This window comes from Falco biarmicus, chromosome 16 (genome assembly GCF_023638135.1).
Source record: "Falco biarmicus isolate bFalBia1 chromosome 16, bFalBia1.pri, whole genome shotgun sequence".
In the NCBI taxonomy this organism is placed as follows: domain Eukaryota; kingdom Metazoa; phylum Chordata; class Aves; order Falconiformes; family Falconidae; genus Falco; species Falco biarmicus.
Window position 1 is genome coordinate 1,794,415 of NC_079303.1, and position 27,932 is coordinate 1,822,346.

The 27,932-nt window shown below is 55.2% G+C and overlaps 1 protein-coding gene across 2 annotated transcripts; it reads left to right on the forward strand.

Moving 5' to 3' along the window:
* The first annotated feature begins 70 nt into the window (after window positions 1-70).
* Window positions 71-27,861, forward strand: AHCYL1 (adenosylhomocysteinase like 1). 2 transcript variants are annotated; one of them, XM_056361687.1, is made up of 18 exons: window positions 275-373; window positions 1,237-1,387; window positions 15,603-15,714; window positions 16,077-16,220; window positions 17,032-17,132; window positions 17,411-17,513; window positions 17,761-17,855; window positions 18,751-18,857; window positions 18,938-19,054; window positions 19,272-19,335; window positions 20,783-20,871; window positions 21,352-21,422; window positions 22,853-22,947; window positions 23,032-23,130; window positions 23,709-23,777; window positions 24,948-25,026; window positions 25,510-25,630; window positions 25,778-27,861. In XM_056361687.1, the coding sequence occupies exons 3-18, from the start codon at window positions 15,624-15,626 to the stop codon at window positions 25,782-25,784; spliced, it is 1,452 nt and encodes a 483-aa protein (XP_056217662.1). In that variant the 5' UTR covers window positions 275-373; window positions 1,237-1,387; window positions 15,603-15,623; the 3' UTR covers window positions 25,785-27,861. The 2 variants fall into 2 exon arrangements, with proteins under 2 accessions (XP_056217661.1, XP_056217662.1); XM_056361686.1 differs by lacking the exon at window positions 1,237-1,387 and having other exon boundaries at window positions 71-373.
* The last annotated feature ends 71 nt before the right edge of the window (window positions 27,862-27,932 follow it).

Below are 27,932 nucleotides of genomic sequence, written 5' to 3' on the forward strand. Positions count from 1 at the left end.
CGTGCGGCTTCACTTGCCCGGCGGGTGCGCGCTGACGTCAGTACGCGCTGACGTCACGGCAGGGCCGCCCCTGGCGCCGAGCGCGGCGGCCGCAGTCCCCGCCGCAGCGCGCTGCGAGCCGGCGGCACCGGAGCCTCCGCCGCGGGTCCGGCTGGGCCCAGCCGAGCCGGGCGAGGCCGAGCCGAACCGGGGCGCTCCTGCCTTCCCGCCGTGCCCCGCCCCGCCCGGTGCCGCGGGCGGCCCGCCCCGCCGCCGCCGCCTCAGGATGTCGGTGCCGGAGCCCGCCGGCGGCGACGAGGTGAAGCAGGCCAAGGAGGTGGAGGACGCTGAGAAGTACTCCTTCATGGCCACCGTCACCAAGGCCCCCAAGAAGGTACCGGTACCGGCGGGAGCCGGCCCAGCGCGAGGGAAGCAGCTCCCGGTTCGGAGGGGAGGCCCTGGCCCGGTTGGGGAGGGGAGCAGCCCCTGGTTTGAGGGGAGGCCCGGCCTGCTTCCGAGGGAGCAGCCCCCTGGGGTGGGGGGTGCTGGGGAAGCAGACCTGGGCCGGTTTGGGGGTGCCTGTGAGGGGGAGGGGTGGGAAATCGGTACCGGGCTTGGAGGGGGCTGGTACCGGTGGGGGGGCTGGCCCGGGCTGGGGGCGGCTGGTACCCAGCGTTGGGGCAGAGGTGGCCGGCAGGGGATGCTGGCCCAGTTTGGGGTGGGACAGGGGGACACTGGGTACTGGGGGAGAGGGTCTGCACTGGGGTACAGCCCCGGCCTAGCTGGGGATGAGGGGGGGCTGCTATGGGCAGGGCAGGGGCTCAGCCCTGGGGGGCCAGGGCCCCCTCTGGGCAGGAGGAGGTTGGGGGGAAGAGGGGGGTCTTGGCTGTGGCATAGGGGTGCCAGGGGGACCCCGGGCAGGGGGACAGGCAGGTACGACTGGGGGAGTGGGTTTGGGGGCCCTGTGTGTCAGGGCCGTGGGAGTGCCGTGTGTGTGGAGGTGACAGCACTTTGCAGTGGGGACAGAGGAGGGGGACCCGTTAAATAGGACGAGCTAGCGGCAGTGATCTGGAGACCCTGCTGTAGGTCACTCTGAAGGGCAGCACGAGGAAATTTGGAGTGTTGAACTCTTTTTGGGGCAAGGGGTCTGTTGGAGATGTGGGTGGGAGCACCTTTGGGCGGGGGGAGGAGGCTGCTGGAGCAGCCCCTTGGCGCTGAGCTCTCCTGAGTCACCTCTTTACCCTTTCATCCTTGAAGGCCTTCTCACAGGAGCTCCTGAGATCTCCGGGTGCCGCTCCCTGCTGCCCGCGGTGCTTGTGTAACCTTTACGGGGCATACAGATGGCACTGTGGGTGGGCGAGCGCTGGCCACGCCGCTGTGACAGGGTGCAGGACCTCCACTAACTCGGGTAACCAGCTTTTAGATAGATGAGCGCATGGAGACGTGTGCTTCTGCCTCGGTGCAGACCTGCCGGGCTTGGTAAGGTGCTGCTGAAGTCCCTGTCCTGCCAGCGAGGCGGATTTTGTGAGGCGGATTTTGTGCTCCGGGGCTGCGGCCAGAGGTCCCTGCTGTGCTGATCATCGTGTTCCCCCTGGGGCTGCAGCCACCTGCCTCCCTGCTGGAAGCAAAAGCAAAGCAGTTGCAGCAAAAGGCCAATGTCCTCCTTCTCTGGAGGAACGTCTCTCTTGCCTGTTCTGGCCGGTGGTGGGGTTAGGGGAGCGTCCGACCCTCCTGGCGGGGCTGCCGTCAGGTGGCTGTTTGGAGGCATCTCTCCTCGCCCAGCCTCATGGCTGCTGCTGGGGAGCAGGGCTCTGGAGGCTCTCCCTGTGTCCCAACCCTGTTTAGCTGGGCTGTGGACATGCATAGCCTGGAGGAAGGAGCAGAGGAATGCGGAGCTGCGATCTGTCTCTTCCAGCAGTGGCTCTGCGCAGCTCAAACTTGCGGATTGTTTTTACCTTTTCATTACCGGCGTCTTTCTCAAAGCTGGGGAGCGAACAGTGCAAGGCTGCAGCTGGCTGAGCTGAGAGGGGAGAGCAAACTACTAATCCTGAAGTATCCTATAGAGTCAAAATATGCGTCATGAAAAGAAATGCAATGTGTGTAGAGGGTAATCGATCCGGCATCCTCAGAGGCAAAGTTTGCGCGTGTCTTGGGGGTATGGAATTTTGTATCACCTTGAATTAGCTGCTGTACACACAGGCTTGTTGCCCAGCGTGAGGAGCACGGTCAGACTCGGCGGCTGCTGCAGCCTTTCCTGGCTGGGTGATGATATTAAAGGTGCCCAGAGCGAGACACGACATTTAAGGCTGATAACATCAGCAGCCAGTGAGATCTTGGGGAGCACGGATGCAGCTGAGGTCAAGGAACAAAATGCTTCAGGCCACTATTTTCCTTGCCTGGCTAGTTACTGTGGATAGAGCTCTGTAATAGCAGAGGCGTTGGCAGAAGGATAAAAGGACAAGGAAGGGAGAATTGCCCTCCTGAGATAAGATGGTGCGTGCCCCCAGCTCAGATGCCTTCGAAGCAGGATCGCAATTAAACCATTAAAGCACCTTTCTGTTTGAATGCAAGTCGAAGTGACTTTTGTGCGCACTGCCCTTGGAGCTCTCAGCGTGGTCAGAGGCCAGCGAAGATGATTGAGAGAGATGATTTACCAGCATTGAGGTAGGGGAAGTCGTGGTGTGCTGCTGGAGCAGGTCCCTCCCTGGGCTTTTAGGCTCCTTGAACTTTGTCGATGCAGTTTGCATAAGGTGATTGGAGATGGGGAGGGTGGGAATGTGGCCAGGCTTAGTGCAGGCTCCGTCTCCTCCGTGTGACCTGCTGCTGAATAGCTTCCCAAAGAGGAGCTATAACTTGTGCTGGCGCTTGGGGAAAGTGCCAGTGTGCAGCGGAAGAGCCGGTGTGAGTCTGCCAGCGTCCCGCGTCCAGCCGGGATCTGGGGGAGCATCTCGGACATAGCTGGAGGTACATCAGCCCCACGGGTGCTGAGAAGTCACCGGCATCCTCCTTGCTGTTGGCAGGCTGCATCGAGGGTGCCCGGAGCGAGCCCGAGCTGCCCAGCCAGCCTGGGGATTGCTGACCTCTTGTTTCCTCTCTTGCCAGTGACTTGTTTAAGGTGAAAAAGTGAAACAGCAGGAGGTAAGAGATTAAGAGATTAAATATGATCAACCCCGGATTTAAGTAGGAGCCGATGCAGTTGAGGTGAATGGAGCTGTAGCGTTTCTGCAGAAATGGGGTGGTTTCTCCCCAAAAGCTGGGGTTGCCTGGCTCTGCCAGAGCTCCTTTTTCACTGCAGTTTATGGGAAATTGGTCTGTCAGCAAAATAACACCAGCTTTGGTCAGAGCTAGGCGGTTCTTTGGTGGGGAGTGGTTTAAAGGCAGAGGTGAGCAGCGCTGAGCTTTCTGCTTTCTCCTGCGTGCCTTGATGTTGCTGGGGAGGATTTGAAACAGAAGCTTGCGGCTTGTCTGGGTTAAGTGAATACGGGTGTGGGGATGATGGCAGAGCTCAAGGGCAGGTTGTGCTCTTCCAGATCCTTGTGTGCCATCACTGCTGCGTCTGGGCATCTGCTCTCCTGCCTCCCTGGGGACCGTGGGTGCCCTTGACGGCAGTTGCTTTCCGAATCTGCGTCAGCCAGTTGGCGGAGCCTTAAACCCCCAACTGAACCGTGGGTGCCCTCAGCTGGGAAGGACGTGGGCCTGTGCTTGTGGCAAAGCAGGGGGGCTCGACAAGTGTTATTCCTGTCTGTCACTTCACCTGATCCCTGTGGTGGCCTTGTCTCGGGTGGAGGGGGGGAGGGTTGCTGTCTGGTGGGCTCCTTCCCACCTGGCTGCCGGCGGACAGACAGACAGACGGATGCTCTGCAGACAGATCTGCTTACTCATGCAGCGTGCCTGGAGTGTGAAATGGGCTAAAGCCTCGAGTTTGCTTTTGGGGAGGTGAGCTACATGGCACCTCTGCGCCCCGAGAAGCTGACGAGCCTGTGGCTGGTGTGTTTGGGTTGGTGCTGTGCCCCTGCGGATGCTGGCACTGGAGGAGTCCCGCTGAGGCTGTGCGGCGGCGAATGCTAATGCACAGTGCTGCAGCTTTGCAGTGGTAGCGAGCCGGAGCTGCGTGCTGGCTGGCACGGGGGTGGCAGGAGGTGGGAGCCAGGGGAAGGATGGGGAGAGGGGGATGGAGCCCGTGGGGAGCTGCGTCTCCTGGGGAGGGCTGGATGTCTCCTCCAGAGCATCGTTCCTGCTGCTGCTTTTTGCAGTTGCCTGCGGAGCCGCTCTGCTGCTGCCTGAGCGGTGTCTGACCTTGCTGCAGCCGGCTGCTTCCCTGCCCTGTGCACAGCCCCTTCCCAGGGCCGGCTTTTCTGCCCCATTTTTCTCAGTCCGGAGTCATCTCGGGTCCCTGCAGCTCTGCCAGGCCGGGTGCTAATAAACAACCTTCCACTTCACTCTGTCAGGGGGACGAGACTGTCATTGTACTGACAGAGCTGCCGGAGTCACTTGATTTTCCTTTCTTTAATTTCATCCTTTAGACTGGCTTCTCGTAAATTCTTCTGTGCCTTTGTGTGCTTGTCCAGGGCAGCAGCCACCACCTCCTCTCCCGGTGGTTTGGCCAAACGTACACTCGACCGTCTTTGCTTCCTTGCCCAGATCCTCCATGCTTTTGCTTTCTTGCTCTCGCTGCAGTTTTTCCTTCTTATAATGAGATGCTTGGGCTGGGGTGAGCTGAATGGCTCATGCTACTCTGTGTGGATCACCTGGGATGGGTCTGGCCTTCCTTGGGGTGCAGGAGAACCCCAATAAGCGAACACGCTGCTGTGGTTAGACAGTCACAGGCTGAGCTGGTCATACCCTGACCTGTGCTGAGAGCAAACCATGAGGGTGTTCTTAACAGAGATGATTTACTGGGTGCTGGAAGCCAACAGGTCACTGGTGGTGCTATATTAAAGTGATAAAATCGTAATTATTTCTGTTATAAGTCAGTCCTGGGTTCTTCTCATCACTTTGGTTTTTTGGAGGGTCTCATTGCTGTCCAGAGGGGAAGCTTCATCCTTGTGACCCAGCATTACTGCAAGGCCAGAAGATGCTTAATTGAGTTATTAAACTGGAGAGGAGGAAGAAAGGAGATCTTCGGGGTCTGATGGATGCAAGCCATCTTCAAAGCGGTGTGCCAGGGCATTTGGCTTTTGCTCCTGTTTTCCACCACCTGCAGTCCCGTGAGGTAGGCTGGGTTTCCACTCCAAGGTCTGGCCTTTGGAGGCGGTAGAAGAGCTGGATATTCGTTCTCCCCAGTCTTCAGAAGCATCTCTTATCATCTTTTGATGGTGGGGGCGTGGGGACCACCCATCTGAGCAGCGCTGGCTCTCCTGCGAGCCCTGCTGTGCTTGGTGGGAGCCTCCTTCCCATATGAGCAGCCAGGTCTGGAGCGTGGGAAGTGTGCTGGCGGCAGAAGCACAGTGTTTTCTTTTGGCCTTTCCCAAAATGTGAGATTATCTCCTGCTAGGGACCAGCCTACCACAATACTTGCTTTGGGGCCTGAACAGTTTTCACCGTGCTTTCCAGCCCATGCAAATGTCGGAGCCTGTTCCTGTGTTCCCTACTAGAGGTTGGGGCCGGGATTTTTTTCCTCTGGAAACCAGCTCTTCAAGGTCAGGTTGGAGTTGATCCTTTCGGATAACCCACTGGCTTGATGCGGGGATTTTGCAGGTGAGGATCCTGTCCGTGCTGTTCCTCCGAGGAGCTGGTGGGTGCCTCGTCCCAGATGTTAGAGCCGGGGAAGGTGTGGGATTTGCCTGCTCGGAGCAGCACTCAGGTGAAGAGATTTGCTTATGCCTGGCTGTGTCTTTTTATCATCAGGAGTTTCCTGAAGGCGCTGTTCACGTTTGCAGAGGGTTTGTTGCGTTTCCTGCTGAGCCTTTTGATCAGGGCTGCTTATCTGGGGACTCTGACTCACCTTCACTCAGCAGATGGTGGTGACGTTTGAGGTGACTGTCCCAGGGCCTGCTGCTGGCCCTGTGGAGCCGTGGGTGCAAAGGACCTTGTGCTAACGCTTCTGCAGAGCGTGACCCTGCTCTTTCTCAATGAGACTGTGGGTTGGGTCAATGCAGGGCTGGGGGCTGCTGTAGGAAGGTCGGGGGGTCCCACCAAGGAGGAGCATCTTGTTACCGTCTCAGCAGGGTATGCTGGAGCCCCCCATCAAAGCCCTGGGGACTTGGCCACCCTCAGCAGTGCCTGAACCTGGTCTGCTCCGTACCCCTCTAAGCGTGGGATAAGCATCATCTCCTCACGCTTCCCAGCGTGGGTAACCCTCGGCGGGGAATGGGCACTCTGCGGCAGCTTGGCTGATGGTCCAGAGAGAAAGCTGCCACTTGGGGTGGTTGGTTGTTTTTTTTTTTTTTTTCCAGCAGCTGATCTCACCCTGTGGGCTCCCTGCCTCTGAGAAAGTGGGATGCGGAAGCTGGGGCTATTCATGCCTTGAGGAGGCTGCCCCAGTTGCCCTGTTGCATTGGGCTGCTTGAACTGTGAATTTTAATTACACTTTGGGATCAATACGGTGGCCTTGGTAACGAGCTTATTGCTGCTGCAGAATCTGTTTACTTCAGGTTGGTGACAGCCAAAGAACTTAGGTGGCCGAGGACATGATGTTCCAGCTTGTCAAACAGGCTGCATTGTAATTCGGGTGAGGCTCCCGCGGTCCTCTGAGGTGGGTTCGGCTTCCCCTTGGCTGCCTCCCGCGGACCTGGAGTTCGCTGGCAGGACCCGTTCGTGCCTGGCGGCGGAGCCTTCTTAATTCAGGAGCCGTGATTTGGGTGGGGGTTGTGGGATTTTGGTTTATCTGCAAGGCGTGGGCCTAGGGAATAGCTCCTTCCAGCCTTCTGCGGGGAGGGAGAAGGTAGGCAGCCTGGAAAAGGAGGTTCCTCAGGGCTTTGCCTTGCTGAAAAAGACATGTTTTGGTTTTCTCCTTCCAGATGGCCTGGGGTGAGGTTCAACCTGTGTCTGCTGTTTTCTGTCTCCTCCTTTCACTTCCTGTAGGGAGCTCCGAGTATTGCACATTCTGTATTGCACATTCTTGCACCGTGGGGGCGAGGCTTGCATCCAACCTGGGCATGTTTTGGAGTGAGAACATCTGGCCAATCCCTGTTGACCTTGGAGCCATCAGCCTCTTGCAGGCAGCGTAGCCTGTGTCTCCCTATGTTAACCAACCCCTTCTCCAAATATTCTCTGAGCTCGCCATCCCCGCAAGGATGTCGCTTGTTACCCTTCCTGCCCCACTTGAAAGGAAGGAGCTTAATTGAATCAACCCTGTTTGCAGGATGGGGTCGGTTTTGCTCTGACGCGAGGAGTCGGTGTCTGGGCCGGTGATGTTTCTCCATCCTGGTGACGATTCCTCTGAATCCTGAGCAGTGAAGAGCCTAAGCTGAAGCCTGGGGTTCCTCTCCGGCCTTGCCTCTAAGCGGGTGCATCAAAATCAAAGTCTTTCCCAGGGCTGAAAATAGTGCGTTGGTAAATGAGAAATGAGCAGCTCTAGGTGATACACTTGTGGAAATAGCGCTGCGAGGGGCTTTTGGGGGTCAGCCAGGGCAAGCAAGGGGTATGGGGTGGGTGTACTGGTGATTTTTCTGACTGTGTGGCTGGTTTCCCTGACTCTCTGGGAGGTATTGCAAACAGGCTGCTCCTGTTTCAATGCTGATCCTGCCAGGCATTTTTCCCTTAGAGCCGTGGCATAGGGGTGGATGGAGGGTCTGCTGAGTGTAGCTGGAGCCTTGTCCCGGTGGTGTTTGCTATATTGGCCTCTTGAAAGACCAAAAGGGGTCTTGAAATGCTGTGATTCTGCAAGCCAGTTCTGGGGGAGAAAAGGAGGCAGGTGGATTGTGCAGCTGTGGCTGTAGAGGAGTTTTCTAATTTAAAAATCAATGCTAATGGAAGATGATTCCTTATCAGCTATTGCACACAAACACATTTCTATTGGCTTCCAGCTCCAAAGCAACCAGCCAGGCCGTTAGTCCTTGGGCTGCCCCGCGAGTATTTAACCCACAGTCCTGTCCATGCAATGCTCCCAGCAAGGTAACTCCAATTAATACCAATTATCCTATTGCCCAAACACTTGGTGTGCCAGAGGCGCACAGCTGGCTGGGCGCTGCAGGTCCACCCATAGGTGAGAAGTCTGGGATGTCTTTAAACCGATTGCTTTTTGCGCTGCGGGAAGCGATGTTTGCACGCCTGGGTAGCTGCGCTGGGCTTGTAGGGTTGACCTGCGCAACGTGGTGGGAGCTCACTGTCCTTAAGGATCCCAGATACCGGACTGCTGCTGTTCCTGCTGTGAGGAAGATATCCCTCTGCATGACAGCCGGGAGCAAGCCTTTGCTTCGATTCCTGCAGTCTAAGGACGAGATTCCTGCAGTCTAAGGACGAGATGCGTTATCTGCTGGTGGGGAGCTTTCCCTCTGCTTTTGCTGGAGGCAGTGCACCTTTGACCTCAAGGTGTTTATAAGGCAGTAGTTATTCCCAGTTACTGTTTAACAGCTGGGCACTCGAAATCACATTTATTTTATTTAATCCCGCTTTCTGTTTATTTTTCCTTTAACTAGCATTTACAGTGATTCCCATGATGACCGAAACCTTGCAGTGGTTTCCAGCCTATTAACCTTCATAATGGGTCCATTTTCTTACTGGTGTTTCTTCTTCTCTGCCAAGCTTTGGGGTTCGTGTGAATGTACTTCATTCCCCTCTTGTACTCATGGAAACTTTGGGGCTTTTTTTCCTTCCCAGTGTTTTACCCAACCAGCCCTTCTCTGCCGGTGAAGGATGGAGGCTGGTATCAGGGCTTGGCCGGTTTACTTTGCCAGGACCTCAGTGCCGTTTATTTCCTTGTCAAGAATGGTGTAAAGGTTTCCAGGCAGAGATCTGGCTGCAGTTCCTGCTCAGGGAGTTGGCGGGGAGAGTGCCAGCCAGGTCTCTGCCTCTCCGGGAAGAAAAACCTGCCCTGTGAACCCTCTGGGGGCTAGAGGTACAGAGCCAAGTTGCACAGAATTCAGCACTGATCGTGCTTCCATCCACAAAAAACAGCACCCTCGGGCAGCTCTTCCCAGCTATGTTGTCCAAGCAAAGCACTTTGAGGTTTCTTCTGAAGGTTTGGGTTGGGGGAACCATCAGGTGAAAGCCCTCCTGTTGCAAAGGCCACACCGGCAGCAGAAGTGGGTCGTGTTCTTCCGTACAACATCTCCAGCTGGGGCTGTGCCACCTCTAGCTCTCCCCAGGGCCCTTGGTGCTCTGCCAGTGGATGTGGAGGAACAGAAGATGCCTGCTGAGCACCCGCCTGCCAGCCTGCTCCTCCAGCATTCCTGTGGCATGGTGGGGCTGGAGCCATGGGCACTGCTAATGCACCACCACCACACACACGCCCCCCCCCCCCCCCCCCACTCCCTATGCCTGGCCTTGTGCTCTGGCTGGGGTATCTCTTGCTGCTGAACTGGTTTGGATTGGGAGTCTGGTTGTCCTATGAGTTTGGTTGCAGCCTCGTGTGAATTCACGCAGCCGCTTGTCACCAAGGTGTGTGTTGGCTCACTTGGCCGGAGCTCGGAGCTGGTAAAATGGGGTGGTTTATGAACTGCGTAGCTGAATCCACCTCAGAAACTTCCCCTTGCTAGTGATTTGGGGGTGAGGATGATGAGTGGTCAGGGTGGGAGCCTTACTGATCCTGATGTCCCCATCCCTCTGCTCCAAGTACCTGATTTTTCCTTTCCTTCAATCCTTACGGGATGCTGTGGTCCAGAAATACCCCTTCAGGGCTGGCTACCTCACAGGAGGGGAACCTTAAGAACATTTGTGTCCGCCTTGCCCATTTCCACCCCAAAAATACATGTGTCCTTTTGGGTTGTGGAGCAGGAGCTGTGTCCTGGAGGGCTGAGGACTACGGTGGGTTCCCTGCTCTGTGTCTAGATGCTGTCCTGTGGGAGCAGGGGCTTGGCTCTCCCAGCCTGGAAGTGGGGCAGAAGGGGTCTGAGGACAGTGACAGCCAAGTCCTCTAAACAAACCAAGCACCCTGGCATGGCCACACTGGCCATTCCCCCAGCTGTGGCAGGATGGCCACCAGCCCCGGGGCCAGTGCAGGGGAGAGACACTGGGAACCTGCGGCGAGTGGGCTTGGGGGGGCTTCAGCCCCTCGTCCCAAGGGAGGCACGTGCGGTGGGAGGCTGTGGATGGCTTTGGGGAGGGCTCATTTCTCCTGGTTGGGAAGCATGGGGTCCCCTGTGGGACCCAAGTGGTTGCAGAAGCAGAGCCTGGAAGAGTGCTATCCCTTCTCTGAGGAGGTGGCACAAGCAAACCTGCTACTACTCTCTTCTTTTTGACCTAGAATAGAAAAAAAAAAAGCTTCATGCTGGTTATCTCCCCTCCCCCTGCTGATGCATGGCTGGAGACCTCAGCCTCTGGGCCGCTTCTTTCCTCCCCTCGCTGCTGCATTGACTGAAGGTGCTGGCTCACTTCTGCAAATAAGTGGATTAAAACAAGTTGTCCTTTAGAAATGCCCAAACTCATCAGCCTGGCAGGACACAGCTCCTCCTGAGAAGGTGGTTGCAGCTCCCTGGGAGGAAACGATCCTTCTGCAGATAACAAATCCTCTGCGTTCGAAGCCTGGGTGTGTGAAAGTGCCCATCATCTTCAGGTCTGCAAAACTCAGCCTTGGTGCAAGCCGCTGATCATGTCTCATGTGTGAGTGGGGCTGGCGAGCAGGATGAGTGCTGATCCGAGCTGTAAAGCAGTTGTAAAGCTGTAAAGAAAGTCTGGTTGAATTTCTGGGCATGACAAAGAAACGATGAACTTAAAAGACAGGGCACGTCAGGGCTGCCTTAGCAGCGTGGGTAACCAGCAGTGCCCTCCCAGCCTCTGCCAGAGGGTTTTTGTTTGGGAGAGGAGATTAAATAAGGGGAACTGGCTGCCCTGAATAGTCCTGATCTCTGCTGCTTTCTGCAGTCAAAGGAAAGGTCTCAGGACCCTGGATCCTTCCAGGCTTTCCCCTGGGAGGGCAGAAGTGGATTAAAGAGACTTTCTCGCATTCCAGGTGGTTGTGGTGGGGTGAGAACATGTTCTGCTCTGATTTTGCTGTTTCTTGCTGCTGCATCATCACGTCCATGGATGGTGGTGGAGGGAATTTAGGAGGCTGGAGGGTTTTAGGTGCTTCGCTGCTTCCTTCTTGTCTTGGGTGATGTGCAGAGCCTGCTTTTGTACCCACCCCACCACTTAGTCCAGGACAGAAGCGGCTGTAAGGGCATTTTTTTTTTTTTTTTTTAAGCTGTTGTGGGTGTGCCATCACTTGCATTGTCCTTAATGAAAAATAATAATTAAAAAAAAGGACTTGCTAAGGCAAGTGGTATTGGTAAGATGGGAGCCTGAAGCTGCTCCCTGGCACGTGTCCTTTCCCCTGTGGAGCCTGCACCTCAGTGAACCGGGTCAGCATGCGGCCCTGGGGATGGCTGTGAGTTGGTGGATGCTTTCCAAAACCTCTTCATCCTCCTTCCGCAACCTGCTCCGCTGCCGTCCCCCGAGGCCGAAGAGGATGCGATCGGGGCTGTAGCGTGGTGAAGGAGCTTGAGCATCCTCTCTGCAGCCGTTCAGGAACAGAAAGAGTTTTCAAATAAGAAGTGGGGTTGTCTTTTGTGAGAGGGACTGTGCCTAGCTCATCTGTGCTTGAAGTAAATCCGGCTGGATTTACAAAGTCCTCTGCAGCTCAGAATCGGGTGTGTGTAACTTCTCTTACTCGCTAAGCTCAAAAAAGCTGTGCTCGAGCTGGAACGCTGGGGAAAAATGCAGGATAAACCATTGAGGATGGCACACCCAGCAGTCACGAGCTGCCGGTTCGTTTCGATGGTAGCAGTCCGGATCTGGGATCTGTTTGCTCTTTCTATGTGGCAATAATTTAAACAAAAGAGGCTGTGTGTGCTGCTGGGTTCGGGGTTCCCCAGCCGCTGTGCCCATGTGTGGGCAGGTACCTTCTAACAGGGAGAAGCTCCTTGAAGCGGACTGTTTAGCTTCATGGTGGTTTTGGGATGTGCTGGGCAGTGCAGCCAAAGAAAGTGGCTGGTGTTTGCCTTGGGAGGACCCAGGGGTCCCTGGCACCTCAGCGGCCGTCGTTGGAAAGTGTTGGATCCGTGTAGGAATGGGCACGGACGTGCCAGATTTCACAAGGGGAGAAAAATGTGCTTCTTTCTGGCTTGGCAGGTGTGACTGGGAGCAGGCAGCGTTCAGTGTTGTTTTGCAAAAACTTGGCTGGAGATGTCAGATCAGGACATCTCCCAAACCCCCCTGTGATATGAGCAAGGAGCTGTTGGTTTGGCACAGGGGTCTACCCAGGACCCTGGCCCCATCCTGTCCTGTAAGGGGATGGTGACGCTGGAAGCCACCCCGGCTCTGTTTCTGTGCAGAGATAGAGGTGCTGTGTTGTTTTGCCTCCTTGGTCATGAATTGCTGGGATGAAAAAATATTTTCCTTGCTCTCAAACCCTTGTGCTCCACCCGGTTGGAAAAGCTGCTTCCATCCAGCAGGATGAAGTTTGGGATGCGATTCGTGATCGTGCTTTCTGCAGCTGGACGGTCCCCATCCCCGTCCCCCCTCGCCGCAGCCAGACTGGCTTCGGTCATCTGCAGCCCCTGGCGGGGGATGCATTCATTCAAATTCCCATGCCAAGCCGAGGGATTACGAGATTTTCTCTGTTGCCTTAATGCAGCTAGAGAGCCCGGCACGTGGAAGGTAACGCAGCCGACGGTCACACGCGTCGCCAGTCGCTTGGGTCGCTTTGCCTGGTGGCAGCACCCGCCGTCCTCCCTCATCTTCCTCTCGGCTGGTTGCCGGATGCCGCGTTAATTTGCTGGGCTAGGAGGGGGTTTGATGTGCGAATGGCGCGTTCAACTCGGAAGCTGCTTGCAATGTTTGATGATAATTTTAGACAGGGCAGATTTTGCTAAGCTGTGGAGTTCAGATGAGCTCTGGTAAAGCCACGGCAGGGATTACTGTAGTTAATTCAGCACTTGGTTTCTTTAGCAGTGATTCTTTTTCCCCTTGGGTTCAAACCCTCTATTTCTAGACCTGCTGTTTCTCCTTAGAAGTGAGACTGTACCCAGGAGCTGGCTCAACACCCGTGGCTGGTCTGCTGATGAGGTTGAAGGTGTTCAGTAGATCTTGGTTGTCTTGATGGTGTGGAGCTGGGGAGCGCAGCAGCCCTCCATCCTCACCCTCTCCTTCCCTTTGCATCCCAAAATTTGCTGCGTGAGACCATCCAGGCAGCACATTTCACTGCAGGGAAGTGCCCTGGCCTGGGGCTCCGGTGTTCTGGCTGCTGTAAGCCAGACAGACACCCACCTGCACCCTGGGCCGGAGCAGCGAAGCCTGGGTTATCTGCTTTTTCCCTCGTGGATTCACCTCTTCCCTGGAAACCTTTCCCTGAGATGGAGAAAATTCCTCAGCTAACACTTTAAGCTGTTTTAATGCCAGCAGCTGTTTTATGGGGCGTGTTTATACCCTCTGGTTTGATGAGTTGCCAAAGGAAGAGCTGGGTGCAAAGGGGTTGAAATCTTACTGTTCTGAAATTGCTGATCGATTATTATTTTTTTTTTTAACATTTTTTTTTTTATTTCCGCCCCACCCCAGAAATGGCCATGAGCAATACACCAGCACAGAGGTGCACAAGCCTTTCCCAGGCTGTCTAGCAAAGATTGATCCAAGCCACAGACCTTGAACAAATTCCAGCAATACAATTCCTTGGTTGGGAAACCGCTGTGCCTGCCAGCTCCAGCCCTGCACCCCAAAGACACTGCTGCTACGTGCCTGCTGTTGATGGCTAGAAGTGCTTCTGCGCCTCTTTTATCGCTTGGTACCAGCTCTCCCGGTGGTGCCATGGGTTATGACGTCGTATAGTTCTTCCCTCTGCAGCAAATGACCTAAAACACTCGCAAAACCAAACTTGCAAACTCCATTTAGCATTTTCATTCCTTCCACTAATGCAAATTCATGCAATTTGCGTCAGAATTGCACAGGTGTCTGCTGGGAAGCCTGCTCTGGGAAGCAGATACCAGACTGTAACTTAGCCAGTACAGAGGAGCTGGCTAAAATCCTTTTAGCAGCAGCACCCACAAAAATGCATGGGGTGCTTGCCTGGGTGTGGTGACGGACTTGATCTGGTGCTAGCCCCATTCCTGGAGGGGGTGCTGGAGTCACCACCACCCCCCCCACGTGTCCTGCCTTGGACTGAGCAGTGGCTCTCGTGTCCCTGTTCTTCCCGAGCAGAATGCCAGTGCTGCTTTTGGCCCGTCAGCTGGGTTTCTCCAGGAGCCATAGCTCCATTTTACAGCCCCAATAGCTCTGCTAGTGCTGCAGACGCTCCAGACTGAGGAGATTCCTCCTTTCTGAGATGGATCATCTCAACTAAATAGTTTCATTCTTCTCCTCTTGAAAGCTGTTTGCTGCATCAAAGCTTTCAGGGAGCTTTTAGGATGGTTGTGGCATGGAAAACCCCTCCTCAAGGCCACTGTGGCCTGTCTCTTTCCATCATCTTGATTTCTTCAGGACTCTTCTAGAGGTCTCCTGGGTCTGTGGGGATGCTTTGTTAATCCCACTCCCTGTGATGACGTCTCATCCCTGTTAAGTGGCAAAATTAAATCCTGCAGTGACGTGATCAGAGGGAAGAGCTGTGCTGGGGCTCTTTGTCAGGGTCTCCCACATGGCAGTGTGCTGGGGAGGGGGGCATCAGGCTGGATTTGCTGGCGCTTTTCCTAATTCCCTTTTATCTTTGTCATCTTTCTCCTGCAGAAGCAGCAATAAGGCTCTTTGCTGGGTGGTCACACAGGATGAGTGCAGCAGCTGAGCAGTTTGGGGCTCTTTTTCCCCTACTTTTGGCCCACCGCACTTGAATTTGATGAGCCAGTGGTAGGTGCTGGAGCCTTGAGTTGCCTCTGGCTGAGAGAGGAAGGAGGGGTGGCTGTTTTAGGGCTTCTCTTACAATGGAAACATCTGTAATACAGAGGAGACTGAAAGCCAATGCAATGTCAACTACTTTTTGTTGAAATGTTCTCTCTTGCTGAGTTTTCTTCCCCCTGCTTTTAGTGTCGATTTTGGAAGGATGCGCCGTGTTTTTAACCTGCGGGATGCTCTGTTCTTGGGGAAGAGCCTGGAAGCCCCAGGGATCTGAGTTTGTGCTGGGACCACCCCAGCTTTCTCGCTGCTGCAGTTTTGGGGCAGAAATCCGTCGGGACCGGTTGGGGCAGGGTCTCTGCGCAGGGTTTGTCCGGAGGGCTGCCCAGTGTTTGTGTTGTACAAGCAGCCTGACTTTCTTGGAGAAGCGTCAGGGAGCTGAGATGGGTTAAGGGGGATGTTTCAGGCCTCGCTGGGTGCTCTTTTTATTTTCAGGTGTTAAGTCTGCCTTACCCTTCTGGTGACAGAGATGATCAGGCAGAGGAGGGGGTTTCATTTTTTGGCATCTGTAGCCACAGATCTATTCCTTGATTCATTTGATGATGGCCGTTTCTGAGATTACAACAGTCAGGGTAGACTGAAGGAAGCCGCAGGCCCGTATAGCCTGGAAAGATGCCGTGCCGTAAGGAGCACCTATTGATTTAGCACTTCTCTTCCTTTGCACTTCTCAGCAAATCCAGTTTGCAGATGACATGCAGGAGTTCACCAAGTTCCCAACCAAGACGGGCCGTCGGTCCCTGTCCCGCTCCATCTCACAGTCTTCCACCGACAGCTACAGCTCTGGTAGGTCCCAGGCTCCTCGTCCGTGCGTGGTCCTCCCCCAAGTCCAGCGCTGGTGCCACTGTGAGTGTGCTGCTCGTGCAGCATCTCAGGATGCTCCATACTGCTGTGTTGTACTCAGACGTGGAGGGGATAATTCTGGGGGTTCCTGAAGCTCAGGCATTGATTACCAGTTGATAACCCAGTTATCTCTAGAGAACAAGTGTGCAGAATTCCTTCTGGACGTTGGTTTTCCTTAGGAGATTTGTAGTTTGAGCCGTGAGTGTGTGTGTGTGTATGAAAGCTGGGAAGTGAAATGCAGCAGAAACCTGAGGTGCCTGGCCTCCTCAGACCTGGGGTAACATGCATTCCTCTCCTGGCTTTAGCTGCCTCCTACACAGACAGCTCTGATGATGAGGTGTCTCCCCGAGAGAAACAACAAACCAACTCCAAAGGCAGCAGCAATTTCTGTGTGAAGAACATCAAGCAGGCAGAGTTTGGGCGCCGGGAGATCGAGATCGCTGAACAAGGTAAAAGTGAAGCATGGAGTTCGTGGGGCTTGCAGCTGGGTGCTGTGCTTGCTGGAGTCCAGGAGCTGAGCCATGGTCATTCCCGCAACTCATGCTACAGCCTTGGACACACTGTCCTTTCCCCCAGCAAATCAGCAGATTATGTGGGGAAGAGCTAGATGTGACGGCAGACGTTAAAAATGTGTGGCATCTGTTTTCTGACAGCAGCAGAACTCTTGCAGGGTTTAATGTTCTGGTGGCTTTGCATGAGAAACCTCAATGGGCAAAGACATTTTGCAATCAGTGGGCAAAGACAACACCTACAGAGACATGAAAACTGACAGTCCCAAGCCCGTCCCCTGGGGCTTGCGGGAAGCTGAGTTACCGTTTCCAGTGGGGTGATTGGGTAACTTTGCTTTTGGGCTGCTTTGAGACACATGCTGCCAAAGCTGTGGAATAGAAAGATCATCCAGGCACGTTTAGAGCTGCTCTCCTGGGATGTGGCAGCACTGTTTTCATCTTCTGTAGGTGCTTCTCCTTGATGCTGTTCTGCTGCAGGGCTGGTGACTGTTCTTAACTGCCTTTGGGCAGCGCCTGACCCAGACCTCTCTCGTTACATGATCAAGTGACAAATGACACTGGTGTTTTGGTTCCATTTTGGACAGACCTGCCAGGCCAGGGATGAGGAGTTTTCTCCCCAGCTGTGTAATGACTATAGCAAAACCTGTGTGGCTGGATGTAGCCTGTGAGACCCCAGAAGGGACAGCAGCTCTGGCAGAGGGGGGCCTCTCTGCACTAAGCCATCGTTAACCCCCTTCTCTTCCTTTTGCAGACATGTCTGCTCTGATTTCACTCAGGAAACGAGCTCAAGGGGAGAAGCCTTTGGCTGGAGCTAAAATCGTGGGCTGTACCCACATCACAGCGCAGACTGCGGTGAGTGGCTGCTTCTTTGGGGTGTCTGGGGTGGAAGGGACTGGTTGTTCCCTGGGGAGGAAAGTCCCTTAGCTTCCCAGCCTTGGGGTATCAGAGGCAGCACCTCCACTTTTCTGGAAACATTTTGGAAAAGTTCTGCTGCCTGCATTTCCCCAGGGCAACGTTTGCTGGAGCCGCTCTGTTCCTGTCTGCCTGTTGCACGAGGCTGTGCCCGGGGCCCTGCGCCGTGTGCCCATCACCGCTCCCCCGGGCCTGCCGCTCACCCTGCTCTCTCGCAGGTGCTGATCGAGACGCTGTGTGCGCTGGGAGCACAGTGCCGCTGGTCTGCCTGTAACATCTATTCCACCCAGAATGAAGTGGCGGCTGCCTTGGCAGAAGCTGGTGAGTACAGCTGCGCCTAGGGATGCAGTGCCCTTCCAGCCCCTCCTGGCTCTGCAGCCTTGTCGCTGGGGGATGGTTTGGAGCAAGTATCTTTTAGGGAGGGATGAACAGGTCTAATCCTGCTGTGGGCCGCGGTTTGATCTCTATGTGGCCCTTTGGCCCTCCTGTCCGCGGTTTCCTGAGTTGGCCAAGCAGGAGGGAGCTCTGCCCAGCTCAGCAGATGCCAAGGATGCTCCTCTTCTTCTAGGTGTTGCCGTGTTCGCCTGGAAGGGGGAGTCAGAGGATGACTTCTGGTGGTGCATTGACCGCTGTGTTAACGTAGATGGCTGGCAGGCCAACATGGTAATGAGCCTTCTTCCAGCCCTTCCTGTTCCTCTGGAGTGGTCACTGGGTGCTCCTCACCCCTCTCTGGGGCTGTCCCTGGGAGCCCGTGGGCTGCCTGGGCACCTGCTGGCTTTGCAAAAGCCTCTGAGCCTCTGTTAAAGTGGGGATCCTGGAGAATGGCAGCCGGAGCTGGGTTGGGGGCAGCCGTGAGGGTTGTAGGAGCTGCAGAGACGATGTCCTGAGTTGCTCCCGTGCCACTGGGATGTACCATCTTCTGCTGGAGCTGCCAGCAAGCTGAGAAACTACAAGACCTCTTTCTGCCCAGGGTCACCCCTCTGGGAGCTGCCCCAACAGCTCCTCTCTTGACACAGATCCCATCCACCCTCTCCCACAGAGCAGGAGGGCTCTCTGCGGGGGGCCTTTCCCTGGCTGAAAGCACATGACACCTCTCACTGCCTTGATGCATGGTCCGTGATCACTAATGAAGCAACAGCACGCGTCAGTGGGCCGTGACAGCTCCTGCAGCCTTTCCTCTCAACTCTTTGCTTTCAGGGCATGAATGTTGTGGCGTCCTTCTGATCTCAGCCTGTTTAGTTAGTACTGCCTGTGGTCACGTTTCCAGGCTGCAGAGCAATAGCGGGGGCAGAAAACCTTGTTAGGATCCATCAGCTCCACGCAGGGGGTAAGAAATCCTCTATCTTTTGGAGGAGACCCCAAGTTGCTGGCAACTAGGGGAACCCAGGAGTCCTGGCCCCCAGGCCTCTGCCCAAACAGCCTTCCATTAGTGCCTGAAGATGCTCTCCATCTCTCTTTTTTTTTTTTTTTTTTTTCTTTCCCCCCATCCTGTTCCCAGTGAGTGCTTTTCCCAGTGGAAGGCCTGACTGCTCTATGTTTTTCCTTGCCTGTTCTCTAGATCCTGGATGACGGTGGGGACCTGACCCATTGGGTTTATAAGAAATACCCCAACGTATTCAAGAAGATCCGAGGAATTGTGGAGGAGAGCGTGACCGGTGTGCACAGGTGGGAAGTTTGGGAAGGCTGATCTGGACATCCTTTATTGAGTTGCCATTCTCTGCTCTGACCTGCTTGTCCTCTTGCAGGCTGTACCAGCTCTCCAAGGCCGGGAAGCTGTGTGTCCCAGCCATGAACGTGAACGATTCTGTCACCAAACAGAAATTTGATAACCTATATTGCTGCCGGGAATCCATCCTCGACGGGTGAGTCCAACCCTTCTTCCCATCCCCACTTTCACTCTCACACCAGTGGATTTGGCTCCAGCTCCTCTTGAGCAGAGGTTGGGCTCTTTGCTGCTTTGCCCTTGCTGTGTGCTTGCAGGACCTGGTTTTGGGGGGGCTCTTACAGCAGAGCACTGCCCTGTGCCGTCAGCGGTGTGCGCTTGACTAATCCCAACACAGGTCTCTCTCTGTCCCCCAGCCTGAAGAGGACCACGGATGTGATGTTTGGAGGGAAGCAAGTGGTGGTTTGTGGTTATGGGGAGGTGAGTTTCATAAGCGGCAGTCGGTGGAGCTGTGAGTCAGCCTCCCCCTGAGCTCAGCATCCTGCTTCTTCCCTGTGCAAAGACCACTTGCCCTTGATATAGGAGCAGATCAAACCTGGTGAGCAATTAGCAGGGAAATCTTGCTGGAACCTGCTGGGAGGCTGGAGAACAAGCATCAGATTTCCCAGTCTGCCCGCAGATTAGCTGGGCTGCAAATACAACAGTTGCTGGGAGCGCTGGCCTTGAATTTTAACTACCCATGGGTGCTCCCATCTGCTGTCCCTGGACAGAGTTCAGCATCCAGCGCGGCTGTCACTGAGCCTGTGACAGAGGAGGTGGAGGGGCAGGCTGCATCTCGCTGGGGGATAATGTTCTGGCAGAGAGGAATCGTGTCACAAACTTGTAAATGATTCTGCCCTGGAAGAGCATGGAGCTGGGAGTTGACACCTTCCCTCCATCTGTGCACTGTCTGCGTGGGTGTTTATCTTCCCGCGCTGCGAAGGGCCTGGCAGTAGCTGCAAGTGCTCGCTTCCCGGCAGGAGCACACTTACTGATTTATTTAGACGCCAGTGGAGCCCAGCTCTGCTCGACCGAGAGGCTGCCCTGGCTCTTGCCCAGGCGCTCCAGGGTGGCATCTGATTCTGATTCTCCAGCAATGAGCCATGCTGGGAGTTGTAGTCTCCGAGGCCTGTCCTGAGTTTTACTGGACTCCTTCAAAACAAGGGAATCCTTCCACCTTCACTGGTTTCCCCTTTGGATGTGGGCTGGAGTCCCAGTTTGCCCTGCCTGGCTGTTTTCTGTAGACCTGAGGTCAGAGCTGAGCGATAAGTGAAGGTGTCTCTGGAGATGTTTCTTGCCTGGCAGCATCTTGCTGCTCAGAAAATGGGGCTGAGCATGGGTACAGCTTAGCCAGGTGTTAGTGTGGGTAAGTGGCGTGGAAAGCCAGACTTCAGTTTATTTTTATGGTGAGGATAGCCAGAGATGCTGTTAGAGGAGCTCTGCTCTCCCCCATGCTTATGTGGGGGGTATGGGATGGAGGATCTGTCCCCTGATCAGTGCAGGGCAGCTCTGAATGCCACAGAAACACTTGGCTCAAAGGCAGGTGGGGGAAGTGCGTGCTTATCCAGGCTGGCTTTAATCTCCTCTTGGAGGAGAGCTCAGAAGGGCTCCTTCAATGCTGGGGGCTGTGCAGGCTGCGAGCATGTTGGTTTTGGAGAGCTGCTGCCAGCTGGTGGCCCTGCTGGAGGCCTGGTGGCCTTGGAGGGGGAGTTGGGCTTGCAGCAGAAGTGCCACTGGCTATTTATGTTGCTGAGCTGCTCCTGGCATCAGGCAAATGGCTGGGACGAGCATCTCCCAGTCCGGGATGCGCTTGGGCTGTTCTAGGGAAGGGGTTATAGCACTTGGCGTGCCCAGTGTTCACCTTCACACAGACGCTTTGCTTTGGCAGGTCGGCAAGGGGTGCTGCGCTGCTCTGAAAGCCCTGGGAGCAATTGTGTACGTCACGGAGATTGACCCCATCTGCGCTCTCCAAGCTTGGTAAGATGTTACATGCTGCTTGTGAGCATCTCTTCATCTGCTTCTGGCCTCCTTCAAACCCTGACGGGGGCTGAAACAGAGGCAGGAGGATCTGTGTGGCTCATGTCTGAGAATAGACATCTGGTTGGGGTGTGATGGGGAAGGGCTGGGGCAGCTTTCAGGGCTGGTGGGGTACCAAGCAGTAGACACTTGCCCCAGCTGCCTTGGGAAGGCTGCTGGAGGGTTCATGCAGGGCTAGCTTTATGCTCCGCATGTTCCCCTGGCTCCTCCAGCATTTGTGAGAGCAGGTTTGACGCCACATCTTTTGCACAGCCCTTCCTCGTGCATCTGGCGTCCCTGGGGGTGTGGAAGGATAGCCTGGCTGCTGCGTGAGCAGTTCGGAGCTGCTGCAGCAATACAGCGCTGAGAGCCCTCCTGGCCTGGGGCAGAGGGAACAGGCTTCTCCTCCTCATCGTGGTCCCTCTCTCCCTTTTTTGCCAGCATGGATGGATTTCGGGTGGTGAAGCTGAGCGAAGTAATCCGTCAGGTGGATGTCGTCATCACCTGCACAGGTAGGGATGGAGAAGGTCGTGGGTGAGCCTTGGAGCAGGCTGAGAAGGAGCAGTCATTCCAAAGCGGGGGTCTCAAGGGCTCTGGGGGAGCTGGGGATGGAGGACGCTTTGCTGCCATGTGCTGCTGGTTTTACAAGAGCAATAGCTGTGCTCTGGCAAGAACTTTTCCTCCTGCCCCCCTAGTCTGTTGTTTGGCCACAGTCCTCAGCCCCTGGGAGGAGGGACATCACCTGTTCAACTTAGTCATTCATCAGTGAATAAGTTGGGACATCAGTCCTGTTCAGTTTCCTCGTCAGTGACCTGGATGAAGGGACAGAGTGCACCCTCAGCAAGTTTGCTGATGATACAGGGCTGGGAGGAGTGGCTGAGTCACTAGGAGCCCGTGCTGCCGTTCAGTGATGCCTGGACAGGCGGTGGAGTTGGGCAGAGAGGAACCCGATGAAGTTCAACCATGGCAAGTGTAGGGTCCTGCACCTGGGGGGGAGCCACCACATGCACCAGTAAGGGCTGGGGCTGACCCGCTGGAGGCAGCGCTGCGGGGAAGGACCTGGGTAGTGCTGGTGCACAGCAACTTGCCCATGGGCCAGCACTGTGCCCTGGTGGCCAAGGGGCCAGTGGGACCCTGGGGTGCATGAGGAGGAGCGTGGCCAGCAGGTGGAGGGAGGGGATCCTTCCCCCCTCTGCTCTGCCCTGGGGAGGCACATCTGCAGTGCTGGGTCCGGTGCTGGGCTCCCCGGTTCAGGAGGAGCTGGGAACTGCTGGAGAGGGGCCAGCAGAGGCTACAAAGCCGATGAGGGGGCTGGAGCATCTCCCTTGTGAGGACAGGCTGCGAGAGCTGGGGCTGTTCAGCCTGGAGAAGACTGAGAGGGATCTTATCGACGTCTACAAAGAGCTTAAGGGCCAGTGTCAGGAGGACGGGGCCAGGCTCTTTTCAGTGGTGCCCAGGGACAGGGGCAACGGGCACAAACTGCAGCACAGGGAGCTCCACCTGAATATGAGGTAAAACCTTCCTCTGAGGGTGACAGAGCGCTGGAACAGGCTGCCAAGAGATGTCGTGGAGTCTCCTCTGGAGACATTCAAAACCCGCCTGGACGCAATCCTGCGCAACCTGATCTAGGTGAACCTGCTTTAGCACAGGGGGTTGGACTAGCTGATCTCCAGAGGTCCTGTCCAGGCTCATTCTGTGATCAGAGGTGTGTGTCCTAAGGGTATTTTGGGGTCTCCTAGAGCCTGGTTGGTTCATGGGACCAAAGATCAGTGTTCATCCCGTGTGTTTCTCTGCCGTCACAGCCAGGTGGGCTCTCATCCTTGTGGAAAGTTGATCTGATGTTGCCCCAAGCTGAGCTGCTGTGACTCGAGCGCAGGGAAGGAGGAATTGGAGGGTTATATTTGCACTGCCTTGGATTCATCTGTGCCCTCTCTGCCTGCAGGAAACAAGAATGTTGTGACCAGGGAACACCTGGATCGGATGAAGAACAGCTGCATCGTGTGCAACATGGGCCACTCCAACACGGAGATCGATGTGGTGAGTCTGCCTGCGGCCTCGATGGCTGTGTCCACCCCCCTGTCCTCCCATGCTGACTCCAGCCTCTTCCTCCTGCTCTTGCAGACCAGTCTCCGGACCCCAGAGCTGACCTGGGAGCGGGTCCGCTCCCAAGTGGACCATGTCATCTGGCCGGATGGGAAGCGGGTGGTGCTGCTGGCCGAGGTGCGCCGAGAGCTGTGCCGCGACAGTGCTTTGGGCCGCTATCACTGCGTGCCAGAGTTTGTAACAGAGATTTAACCAGGTGGAAGGGTGCTAGGAGGAGGATCAGAGCTCAAGAAAGGGTTTCTTGATTTTTTTTTTTTCTTTTTTCTTATTTTTTTTTTTCGTTTTCTTGAGGCGAGGGAGGTACCGTGTACCACATGCAGCCACAGAGGTGCCATCTGGCTCCATTCTTCCGAGCTGGGAGCCATCCCTATCAGCCAAACGCCATCTGCTCCTGGCTTTGGCAGGTTTTCCCATGCAGCAAACTGGCTGGGTGTGCTCTCTTCGCACTTGAGCTCTTCTGGCAGTAGGAGGGACTGGCTCTTTCTAGGGACCACAAAATTTCCCTGCCTTAAAGCTAAGGGTTAGGGTGGAAAATGAGGCAGAGTTTGAATGCTCTGATCGTGTAGGTGGCTCTTGAATCACTGTGCTGGGGTTGCCCTCTGCCCCAGAGGGGGTAGAGGTGAATCCTATCTCAAGATTCAGTTTGGTTTGGTGGCAAATTCAGCTCTCTGCCAACTCCTCCTGCTGTCTCCTAGGGCCGACTTCTTAACCTGAGCTGTTCCACGGTTCCCACCTTCGTTCTCTCCATCACGGCCACCACTCAGGTCCGTAGGCTTCGGGGTGGGGCGTGAGGGGTGGAGGATGCTCCGGGGCTTTGCATGAGCCTTGGGGTGGGGGTGGTTTGGAAGAAGCTGGGAACATGCAGTTGGACGGGTCCTTGGGATGGCACCAGTGCTAGAGATACTGTAGCCACCACCTCTCTGTTGGGATGAGTTAATGGTGGCAGGAACTTACTGGTTTGCTTACAGCTGGGAGAGAGCTTTTAAATGAGCCAGGCTTCATGGCAGAGCTCCTGCTGTGCTGTAAGCCACTGGAGAGCTCCCCTAGCACGGCTTTAAGCTAACCTCAAAGCAGGAGTTTGTTTTGTCTCTGGACTCTGATTTCAACAGCACAAAAAAACCCCGGGGTGAATTTTGGGGATGCGGAGGTCAGTGGTTAAAATGCTCCCCAGCATCAGCGCTGGCTCAGCTGGATGGACGCGGCTTGTCACTGTTTGTCATGACTCTGCCTTTCCAAAGAAAATGGTGATTAAATTTGGCTCCGCTCTGAGATCTGCGGTCGGTGCTGGCTGTGCGAGCAGCAGCCTCGGTCAGGGAGCAATGCAGGAAACCCGCTGGGCTGGAAAGGTGGAGGGGACTGATGGCTGGGGATGGCGATGGTGGGGGAGGGCAGCCATGCTAATGGTGGGAAATTTCCTTGGCTTCATGCTTGTGGGTCCGAACTGCCAGGGATGTGTTTTGGACCTGGCTCTCAGCTGTGTGAAGCGGCACTTGGGGGAGATGCAATTTGCTTGCTGCTGAAGGAGTGGCCGTGGTTTTTTTGGAGTAATGACGCCAGTTTAAAACGAGCAGTCCCTTCGTTTCCGTGTGACGCAGCAGCCGTATGGTTTAAGGGAATTGGATCTGCTCCCGTCTCCTCCATCCTTGTGTTCTGGTTTTCCCTGGGGCATTAAGCCCAGATGGTGCAAAAAGCTGGGTGGCATCCGATCTCTCTGGTCCTCCCCTGGTGGTGGAGGGATTACAAAGACCCGGAGAGGGATGTACCCTTAGGTGGAAGGCTTTCCTCAAGACATTTTGGGAATGGTTGCCCCCTCCCTCAGGCTCCCAAACCCGTCTGTCTGCTGCCAAGAGCTTGGTGCTGTGGTGGGTGCTCAGTGCTGCCCAGCTGGTGGCCATCCCTGACCGTCCGCGGGCTGTCCCCTGTGCTCTCTGCAGGCTCTGGCTCTGATTGAGCTTTACAACGCTCCCGAGGGCCGCTACAAACAGGACGTGTACCTGCTGCCGAAGAAGATGGGTGAGTGAAGGGAGCCCAGGCTCACTTACCCCCCTGCCCTGCAGTTTTGTGTGTCAGGAGAAACTCAGACCTGGTCTGGAAAAAACTTCCAGGGAGAGGAGGAGTGCAGGGAAGCCATCAGAGGCAGCAAGCAACCTTGAAATACGTGCAGGTGGTTTGATTTATTTTCCTTAACGTTCTACAGCGTGGCAGGCATCCCTTATCCTGCAGCCTGCCTGCTCCGAAGCTGTTCGTGCAACCTTTGTGCCTTTTGGTGCACATCCAGCCCTGCTCAGCACCAGGGCTTGTGCTCAGCTCTGCCATCAGCTTACGTGGTGGTGAATCCGTGGGGCCAGATGGCAAGGGCTGCCTAGCCAGACCCAGCGTGTGGCCTGGCCCTTTTCATGCCATATGATGAGTCCATACATCACGCCCCTGGCAGTGCAGCGGGGGGGGGTGTGTGCGCATCCCCTGATCCCCTTTTTCCTCTTCCCCCCTTCCCAGACGAGTATGTCGCCAGCTTGCATCTGCCTTCATTTGACGCCCACCTGACAGAACTGACGGACGATCAGGCGAAGTACCTGGGACTCAACAAAAACGGGCCTTTCAAACCCAATTACTACAGGTCAGTGCTGGCTGGGGCTGGGGGCTGCCCTCTCCCCACCCAGTGGGTGCCGTGGGGGCATCCCCTTGCCCTGGGCCAGCATCGGCTCCCAGGAGCTGTGTCCCCAAGCACCCATGGCCTCACTGTGTCCCCTCCTTTCTCTCCTAGATACTGACGGACCATACCCATGAAGGACCAGACCACACAAGGCAACATTAGAGAGATTATTTTTAAAGATAATTTTTATTTTGGTTTACCTTTTTCTTTTTTTTTTTTTTTTTTTTAACCAACCAAGGAACCTGTTTTTACATTTATCAGATTTTAAGGTCACTTTTTTTTCTTTTCTCTTTCTTCTTAGTTTCACCCTTTTATGTGATCACATCTCTGTCTGATCTTGGCAGACAACCTGGGATTCGCTTCTTGCTTTCATGTGGCTGAAGCCGCCGGTGGCTCCCAACCCTGGCTCCCGGAGAGGGTTTTCCTTTCCTGATGTGCCAAGGGCAGTTCATTCCTGCAGCGATGTTTTGGGGTTGTTTTTGGTTTTTGGGTTGTTTGTTTTTTTTTTTTCACCTTTCCAGCCTGCGTTAGTCTCGGCCGGGATCCCTGCAGATACGGAGATGCTGTTCTACCTTATCTTACGTTTCTTTCTTTGTGTGGATTATCTGCAACTTCTAAATTGCCTTAAAGAGCCCAGTTTTAGCTGCTAGATCCCTGCTCCTAGCGCTGCTTGGGAGCAGAGTGGCGCCTGCTGGCCACCTCGCGAATGGGTGACTGTCCCCAAGCCCGGCCAAGGTCCCTGCGCTGAGGTGGCCCAGGTTTGGTGGTTGCTGGCCCAGGTTTGGTGGCCGGCTGGGTTACGGGGGAGTTCACTGTTTCAGGGTGCTAATCTGAATTCGGATGGGGGTCGCTTACCCAGCATTATCCTCATCTCTCCTAGGTTTGGTTTGTTGTTTTTTTTTTTGATTTTGGGTTGTTGTTTTTTTTTTAGTCAAACCGCACCTTAATTGAGTTAAAAACATTTTTTTTTTGTTTATTTGTTTTTTCCTCTTTTCCTTTTTGATCCTTAAAAGAGATGTTTTAAAGCAGGGGGGGAAGTGTCAGGGATGCGGCTGCCTGCCGAGTCCGGGCGCTTGCTGCATCTGAATGGCTCCAGCTCCCACCTAGAACCATGGGGTGGTTTTAAAGGGTGTCTGGGGTTTTGGCTTTTTAGTTTTTTGGGGTGTTTCACTTGTTTTGAGACAGATGCAGAGATGAGCCTTCCCCATACCCCAGCCTGGGCCCTCTGCACCGCAGACCCCTGCGCAAAGCCCTCTGCTCCCTGCTGCTGTGCCGGCCCTCGAGCTGGATTGTCTCAGCTCTTCCCTGCCCTCTCGCAGTGCGTTTCAGCCACTCATCGCAGCCTCCATCCCCTTCCCCATCCTTGCTGGTGACGTGTTTCTCTTTTCCATCTCTTGCAGCTTGTCCCGGGATGGGGGAAGTTCCTTGCAACCCAGTGAGGTTTCTCTTGGCATTTTTTTTTTTTTTTTAATCTTCCCCAGATTGCCTCTTTCTTCCCCCAGCCAAGGCCAGAGCACGGAGGGAAGGAGGACCCCCGTTGCCTGCCCTGCCAGCATTTCCCGGTACAAGGATAATGGAGATGCTGTGGTACCCGTGACCGGGGCTGCTCCTTCACCTCTGGCCACCCCATCCCATGGACCAGGGATATGCTGCCTTAGTGCCGTGGGGGTGGGTCCCTGCCGGGGAGCTCCTTTGAGGGGATGGGAAGAAAACGGGAGGGGATGCTCGTGGCTTGGATCACCCTCCTCTTTTCCCCTCTGCCTCCTTGTCCTTTGACTATTCCCCTTTCTCACCCTGGACGGTCACTTGCTGTCCCCACAGATTTCGGGGACCACCTGTCTTGCAGGGTCCCCTCCGGCATCCCTCAAACTTCACGGGGGACTCATGCCTGGCTCAGTGAGCCGGGTGGGTGTCTGCAGGGAGGGAGCAAGAGTGTTCCCCCCTTCCCTGTGCTTGGGGGTCACAGGCCCCCCCTTTCCCACCCACGTTAGGGGCGAACCTTGGCATAAGGGCTCCATCTCTGTATAAGCCATGTTGGGGGGGGAGGGGGGGGAGCCCGGGGATGGCGGTGGCAGCATCGGGCTGGGAGGGAGAGGTTTATTTTGTATATGAATGATTTTTAATGAATGCAATATTAATCCTTGCAGATGAGCAATAAATCGTTAAAGTCTAATTAAAACTATTAGGAAAAAGGAAACGCTTTTGCTTGTGGGCAGTTTATTTGGAAGGGCGAGCGAATGCAATCCTTTGGGAACCCTGAGTTGTG